Raw genomic sequence first — 8,436 nt, forward strand, 5'->3', positions numbered from 1 at the left:
CCAGATCACACCCCTCCCCTCCAGATCCTTCCACGGACCCTTTATTGCCATCATCTAGTCTAGACCCTGAATGGTTCTCTTGCACCCCTGCAACTCTCCTCACTCATACCTCCTGTGTGTCACTGGGGTCCCAACACGTCTCCCTGGGCCATGCTAGTCGCCAGCCCACCACCACAACAAGTGTTTTGGCACCCCAAACTCACTGGGCATCCTCGCCCTCCAGCAGGCGGCGGTAGGTGGCGATCTCCTGCTCCAGCCGGGTCTTCACGTCCAGCAGGATCTGGTACTCATGGTTCTGCCGTTCCATGTCACAGCGCAGCTCGCACAGCTGCTGCTCGATGCTGCTGATCAGGCCCTGCAGCTGGGCCAGCTGGGCCCCGTAGCGGGCCTCCGTCTCCGCCAGGCTGTTCTCCAGCGATGCTTTCTACAAGCCAAAGGATAGGATGGATGGAGGGATGGATGGATGGATGGATGGATGGATGGATGGATGGATGGATGGATGGATGGATGGATGGATGGATGGATGGACAGATAGATGGTGGATGGATGGAGAGATTAGAAAGGACCCTTCCCTACAATGGACACCCAGAAAAGGGATCCCATGTGGGTGCATTGTGGGTGCTTCCAGGACAGAGAGGGGTGGGACCCCTGAGCATGAAGTAACATGATAAGACAGGGGCGTTTCTGGTTCTCTGAGTTGAGGTTAGTGGGGGGGGCGGTCCATGCAGCAGGGCCCACCCCAAGGTAACAGATACAAGGCAGGGCATGGGATGTGGGTCATACCATGCTGAGCTGCGACTGCAGCTCAATCTCCAGGTTCTGCACAGAGCGGCGGAGCTCGGTGATCTCCGTTCTGTTACTCTGCAGCGCTTCCGTATTGGTGGCCACCTCTCGATTCAGCTCCTCAGTCTGGAAGAGAAGGGGGCCCACGAGGCCTCCTTCAGCAGGGGGCTTAAGGCTGTCCCCAAGCCTTCCCTCTTTGAGCTGTACCTGGGTATCTTATGTGTTGCTAAAGCATTGGCACCAGCCTGTAAAGAACTTAGTCGAACTCAGTACATTCTACAGAATGAGCACTTGTCCCCCTAACTGACCCCAAAGAGAGATACCCCTATCCCCCATCAGCTGTCCTTTGTCAGCCAGTTGCTGCTTTCCCGGAGCATGAGTTTACACATCAAAGACACATCCTGTAAGTGTCACGGGTGGATGGAAAACCCTGGGCTGGGTTGTGAACACCTGGACCCATTTAGGCCCTGGAGGAGTGCTGTGTGAGGCTGAGATATCTCTGGGCCTCCCATCTGACATGAAAGCATGAGTGCTGATCCCAGTGATTTCCAAAGATGCTTCCAGCTGGGACAGTCTGAGGATCTGCAGTAGCTGTGGCTTGCTGCGGCACGCTGGGGCTGGTGTGGGTACCTAAGTGCACACCTGCTCCCACACGGCCACCCACCTTGCTGAAGAACCAGTCCTCCGCGTCCTTGCGGTTCTTCTCCGCCATCTTCTCGTATTGGTCCCGCATCTCATTGAGGATGCGGCTCAGGTCCACGCCAGGAGCCGCATCCATCTCCACATTGACATCGCCGCCCACCTGGCCACGCAGGGCATTCATTTCCTGGGCAGAGGGGAACAAAGTAGGAACTTAAGCAGAACTACCCTGAGAACAGACTCTGGGATGCCAGTGAGACACATACAGGTGACAGCTAGGCAAACAGACAGCTAGAGGGAGATGCCACATCTCAAACACACAGGATTCTGGGTACCAGCCACCTCCCCTGACCACTTCTGAACATCCCAAGTCTGCACTGGGGCCGAGAAGGAAGGCAACTGCCAGTGTATGGAAGAGAGGCAAAGGCAGCCCCCGCTCACCACCCTGATCCTCTGATGCATATCCCCACCACCAACCCCACAGGCACAAGCTTGAGGCCAACATCTCCACATCCAGGGGATGAGTGAGACAGACCTAAAGGTAGATGTGTGTCTGTACAACCTTGAACAAAGCCCTTAACCTCTCTGAGCCTATTCCTTTAAGGCAAAGAAAAAAAGAATCTCTTTCTCCTATTGTCCATATCAGCTGAAATAATGCCTGTGAATCTCTGTGCTGGCCAAATGTTCCTGGTTATTAAGACTATTATAGTTAATTGTACTAATTAGCATTGTGTGTTAGACTGATTTGCTCATTCGTAAGTTAACTGTCACCATGCAGTAGGCCATGCCTAAGGGGGACAAGAGGATGTCTGGAGAAGGGTTAGAAGTCCCAAGGCCTCAGGTCCCGGCCAGGCACCCACCGAAGAAGAGACCGGCCCTTGTAGTTGGCTCCCAGACAGATTGTGCAGCCCAGGCTGACTGTTCCCAGCCTTTGCCAGGCCACCCTCACCTCCTCGTGGTTCTTCCTCAGGTAGGCCAGCTCCTCCTTCAGGCTCTCGATCTGCATCTCCAGGTCGGCTCTGGCCAGGGTCAGCTCATCCAGCACCCTGCGCAGCCCATTGATGTCGGCCTCCACGCTCATGCGCAGGTTCAGCTCCGTCTCGTACCTGGCAGGGTTAGAGGTATAGGCTGTGGAGTGTCCCCCAGGACACCCTGAAAGCCCCCCCCCGAGTGCTCCAAGGAATGCAGGGCTGGAGGACCACCCCTAGCCCCCCCGGGGACCAGCCAGGGACACCTGGACTCACTTGGTGCGGAAGTCATCAGCTGCCAGGCGGGCATTGTCGATCTGCAGCACGAAGCTAGCATTGTCGATGGTCGCTGCCAGGATCTGGGAGGGATGGTGGGCTCCCTGAGCAAACATCCCCTGACACCCCAGGTGGCAATATCCCTTCTGCGATCTTTTAGGGAGTGGTCCAGGACAGGAAGGAAGGGGGCCCATTGTACCCTCCTCTGAACACCTGGCTGTGAACCCTTCATGGAGGCCTGATTCCTTAGCACAGGTAAACAGGGATACCAGGACCTCGCTCCTCGGACTCAATTCGCCTCCAGGCTTACTTGCCGCCTCCTCTAGGAAGCCCTCCTGGGTCATTTCTCCCTGCTCATCTCTCTTTCCCAGCACTTCAGATCAGGGCCAACCTCATCCATGTTTTCACTGTGTTTGCCCTCGCTTCCCCCTCCATTAGACTCTGAGCTTGCAGGGGAATGAGGCCACTTCAGAGCTGTTCTTTTTTGGAATTCCCTGACCTGGGCACCGTGCCTGACTCAGAACCTGCCTCTGGGGTACGGTTGTCTAATTAAGTGATTAATTAATTGATGGATGAGGTTCTAACTGGTCCCACCTCCAATCCTGGGCAAGGCTTTCCTTTCCCACAAGGCATCTGGGTGGTTGAAATGAGAGGGTGAAAGGGTAGGGCCCAGGAAGGAGCCTAGAAGACTCCTTATTACTGCTGCTACCACAAATGTGGGAAATGTCCAGGAAATGCCCGGATTAAAGGCCACAGGGTACAGAGGAGAAGAGGTTCTTGCATGCAGCCAGAAGTGAGCAGAGGAGAAGAAGAGCTTTCCAGTGGCTAGGTAGAATTTGACATGTTACCAGGCTGGGGGCTGCAGCATAGAAGAGCCAAGAGGGAGAAAACACATATTTCTAGGGTCCCTCCCAACCCCCCACTCCCAGAGCCCCCCTCCCCCAAGGCCCTATGTTCTGTAAGAACCCTGGGTCAGGCTGAGGAGTCTTGGGAGGGGGGATATTTGTTCTCATTTGAATTCTGCAGAGACCCCATTCCCGCTCTCCTTGCTCTCCTCATTCTCCTCGGTGGTTCTGAGAGCCCCAGCAGTGGGAGGGGGTTCAGAGGCCTAGTAAGGCACTGCTGGCTGACCCCCCCCACACACACACACAGCCCAGAGTGCTGACTCACCAGGGATCCCCTGGCTTCCCTGCCACCCAGACCAAGCAGAGTATCTGATCTGGCACTGCCAGGAGCTTGGCTTCCAAGGGGGAAATTACAGGAATTCCCCTATCTGGTGGAGGTCCCAGGCCGCGAGGCAGGCAAAAGCCCTCACAAGGCAGGGCAGAGCAGCACCAGACCCAGCTGTCTACCCCAGAGTCTGGGCAGGCCTCAAGGTCCAGATTCAGATCAGGCTCAGCCTGCTTTATCCATCACTGCTGGCCTGGGGGCTGCAGTACTAGGGTCCCTTCCAGATCAGGTGTGTGCCAAGATCGGAGCAGCCAAGTTTTCAGAATGCCAAGACCATGTTCTTAGAGATCATGAGGGGAGGGGTGTCTCCTCCATCTGACTAGCTTCCAGTCTAATGGGAAAACACAGCTCTCAATTTCAGAGAACCCCTGCCTTACTCCCCACCAGTGATCACCCCAGAGAGAATGAGAAAGATTCAACACACACACACACACTTAACATGACCAGTAGGACATGGACTGCACCCCAAAGTGTTGTGGAGACTGGATCCTAAGATCTGGGGATAGAAGACAAATAAACATCTATCTGGGAGGGCTGCTGGAAGAGGTGAGGCAGACAAGAGGGCAGCCACAGAGAAGAAGAGAATAACCAGAAGGCGAGGTGAAGCCTCATAACCTGCTCCCACCATCAAAGACTTGAAGCTGACCCCACCCCAGACAAACTCCCCATAGGAATAGAGGAGCTCTCCCACCCCAAGAACTCAAAACAACCTTGTGGCACAGAATATCTCCCAGGTCCAAGACCCAAGGCTGGCATGGGCTGGCCCCCCAAGAAGAGAGTGAACGAATGATGGAGGTCTGGGATGGGAAGAGTTGTTTGCAAAATCTGAAACAGGTCCACAGCATTGGTGGCTCAAGCCTGTCATCTTAGCTACTCAGGAGGCTGAAATCTAAAGATCATGGTTCAAAGCCAGTCGGGAAAGAAAAGTCTGTAAGACTCTTATCTCCAAGTAATCAGCAAAAAGCTAGCAGTGGAGCTATGGCTCAAGTGGTAGAGCACCAGCCTTGAGCAATAAAGCTCAGGGACAGTACGCAGGCCCTGAGTCCAAGCCTCTGTACTAGCACAATTTAAAAAAGTAAAGGGCTGGGAATGTGGCTTCGTGGTAGAGGCTTGCCTCACATGCATGAAGCCCTGGGTTCTATTCCTCAGTACCACATATGCAGAAAAAAAAACAGAAGTGGTGCTATGGCTCAAGTGGTAGAGTACTAGCCTTGAGCAAAAGAAGCTGACAGTGCTCAGGCCCTGCGTTCAAGCCCAGGACTGGCAAAAGAAAGAAAGAAAGACAAAGGTAGGCACTCAAGCAGAAGGCAAGGAATAGGGGCTTCCTACTTTGCTCCGTAGGTCCTCAATGGTCTTGAAGTAGTGGCTGTAGTCTGGTGCAGGCCCAGGCCCCTGCTTCTTGTACCATTCACGGATCTTCACCTCCAGGTCCGCGTTGGCCTCCTCCAGGGCGCGCACCTTGTCCAAGTAGGAGGCCAGGCGGTCGTTGAGGTTCTGCATGGTCTCCTTCTCGCCACCCCCCAGCAGGGCATCGGACACACCAAAGGCAGAGCCAAAGCTGGAGCCAAAGCCCCCTCCCAGGCTGCAGGTGTACCCACCGCCGTAGCCACCCCCCAGGCCCGCTGAGAAGCGAGAGGAGGCCGCCGACATGGTGCCACAGCTGCCACCTCCTAGGAGGCTGGGGGCCCGGCATGCGCCCCCAACCCGGACAGTCGACATCCGGGACAAGCCCCCACCGGGGGTGCACAGGCCCTTGATGGAACCAGAGGTGGAGAACTGGCGGATACTGGTGGTGGTGGTGGCCATGGTGTCCACAAGTTCAGGCACAGGGTCTGTCTGGGGTGGCTGGAGACCCCGGTCCACCCTTTATACTCAAGGCTGACAGGAAGGCTGGGTCCCTGGCCCCTTGAAGTCCGAGCCAAAACTTCACCTATGCAATTTGCCTCTGAACCAGCTAGCCAGGCCCTGAGGCCTGGGCTGGACAGACGGGGTGTATCCCTGGGCCCAGTCCTGTCCTGGGCTCAGCCCTGGCCTGGCCATCTCTAAGTGGTCCATTGTTTGTTCCAAAACAAAGGTAGTGCTAGTATTGCAGCCCTGAGGCTAGGATGATCCTCCATCCTCGGCTACAATTAGGCGCTGAGCTCATTTTGGGGGGAGGTTGTGGGGAGGTGGGGAGAAGTCAGAGAATCCAGCCTGGGAGCCAGGAAGCGCCTGGAACAAGGCTCTACAGGTCTGGGAGCCTACAGGCTGACCTGTCCCTCCCCACGCCTCCATATTCCAGGGCCCCAGGGAGCCCCACAGGTTTCCCCTGGTATAATGCACCCCTCCCAGAGCCCCCTGGACTGACCTAAGGACGTCCCCAGCTCTCTCAGGACTCTCTGACGTCTTGGAAAGGAGACAGCCCAAGCTCAAGGTGAGGGAGGGAAGGGGGGCGGGTCCCTAAGTCTCAGCAGACACACTTGGTGATGGATCCTCACCTAGAAATCAACGCAGGGGCCTCTGACCTTGCTTATGAAATGGGACCCTTTATCTCCTGAGGTCTTAAAGGGAATCTGGGAAGATAGTGACATCAGTCAGGCTCAGAAAACAAGGGGGCAGGTGTGAAGTTTGAGGGTAGAGGGCCCAAGAGCAGCACGGTAAGGGTGGCCTCCTCATTCATCCCCCCCACCCCCACCTGAGGAGGGCTCCCAGAAGAGGCACCATGGTTGCCAGGGTACCTCGCAGTCAGCACGCCGCACCCCATTACCACCACCACCCAGGAAGAAGCCCATCTGGGCAGCCCACAGCCATCCCTACCGGGGAGTGACCCAACCTCACATTCTGGCACCCACTGAACCCAACAAGGAGATTAGCAGCCTAATCTCGGCGGTGCTAATGATTTAGGAGCTGCCAGGGCACTGGCGGCTGCGCAGGGCCTGTCTGAAATTGGAGCCTCCGGGGCAAGCCAGGGCCCCAGGGATGGGACAGGGACAGGAGGCGCATGGTGGCCTAGGCTCGCTGCCCGCATTGAACCCGGGGACAGCAATTCCACCTGACTCAGAGCTCCCAGGGATGAGGCTGGGTGGCAGGAAGGACTTCATGCTTCAAAGCAGGTGGTCTCTCCTTTTACCTAGACAGGATGGGAGGGCCATCTGCCTCGCAGCACTAAATCTGGAGGGAGCCAGGGCCTGAAGGGACAGCAGCCCCTCACACCCCTCCCTGTGCCCAGCTTTGTGCCTCCCAGCCCCCCCACCCCCAACTGAATTCCCACAGGGCTCGGACCCAACCCCAAGCCCACTGCTGAAGTCACTCTCTTCAGAGTCACTCAAAGGCCTTGGGAGACAGAAATGAATCTTATTTTCTACCTTCAGAGACCCCAGCCTTAGCCTTGAGACCCGGTATCGTGTAGCCCCCCTGCTTCTCCCCTCCCCCTGCAAGCGATTCATCTACCTACCCCTCTCTGCCACTGTTTACCATCCCAACCCTCAGGTAGGAGAGGACCATCCTTAAGCCAGGACTAAGGAAACCTGGCTGTTCTTCTCCACTCTTCACAAGAACACTCTGGGGAAACTGAGGCACCGGGATTTAAGTGGCCGCAGTTGGGTCAGCCCAGTGTCAGGGTCAGGTCAGAGCTGGGCCTGGAGCCAGTGCCTCCAGCATCAGCTCCCACTCTCCCAGCCTGGGGGAGGAGGCCTGGCAGGGCAGCCAGAGGGCCGCACAGAGGTCCTCGGAGCTGGAGCCGGGAGTCTCATGCCTGGGCCTGTCCTCCACCCCCGGCAGGGAGAGGCCCCAGCAACCCCCATGCTTGTCAGCAGCTCAGCCTACGTGAAGAAGGCTAAGAGGAAAAGGGCTTCTTTGGCCCAGCCTTAGAGTTTGCTAGAGCCCAGACAGATAGGAGACAAGGATGGGAGGAGACCCCCCCAGACCCCAGGGGTGGGAGGAGACCCCCCCAGTTGGCCCAGGAGAGATGGGCCAACTCAAAGAGGCCCCCCCAGAACTCTACAATGGGAGCCTAGGCTTGGCCACCCCCCAGAGGCCCTGAGTCTCCTCTGTGGAAATTTCTGTAAAGGAAGAAGTTTCCAGGGTGAACTACTGTCCAGATTGACTGAGTTTGAGTAGGACCAGGCACTGGAGAAGATATTGACACACTCAACCCACTTTGTTTGAGGGTACACAGTGAGGAAAATGGCCTGGAAGCCCTGTATACAGTATGTGCTTAATAGATGCATAGTTGGTTAAGATCACGCCAGGCCTGGGCCCAGCTGACCTTGGATCCTATAGGCCACTGCTGGCTGGAGTGGAGACAGAGTCCCAGGAAGGGAACATGGCTATTTACGTCCCCCTCCCAAGGAAAAGAGACAGATCAAGTTGGGGACCTGAGAGGCCACACAGCCTGAGGTGGGCTCCCAGCTGGAACGTTGGCTTGGATGATGACAGGCCCACATTCAACCCCAGCTTCCTGCAGCCAGGGCCTCTTCCCCCCCCCCGCCCCCGTCAGTTCTTTTCCAGTCACCCTATCACCTGTAGGCACCTTGTAGGGGGACAAGATGGACATGGTCTA

General features: G+C 56.4%; 1 protein-coding gene across 1 annotated transcript; it reads right to left on the reverse strand.

Moving 5' to 3' along the window:
- Window positions 1-199: 199 nt before the first annotated feature.
- LOC106003194 (keratin, type I cytoskeletal 42) lies at window positions 200-5,615 on the reverse strand. The gene is made up of 6 exons (XM_013038021.1): window positions 5,226-5,615; window positions 2,667-2,749; window positions 2,372-2,528; window positions 1,448-1,609; window positions 784-909; window positions 200-424 (listed from the first exon to the last, which is right to left on the reverse strand). Exons 1-6 carry the CDS (start codon window positions 5,613-5,615, stop codon window positions 200-202), a joined length of 1,143 nt encoding a protein of 380 aa, XP_012893475.1.
- Window positions 5,616-8,436: the final 2,821 nt, after the last annotated feature.

This window comes from Dipodomys ordii, unplaced genomic scaffold (genome assembly GCF_000151885.1).
Source record: "Dipodomys ordii isolate 6190 unplaced genomic scaffold, Dord_2.0 Scaffold7, whole genome shotgun sequence".
Taxonomy (NCBI): Eukaryota; Metazoa; Chordata; class Mammalia; order Rodentia; family Heteromyidae; genus Dipodomys; species Dipodomys ordii.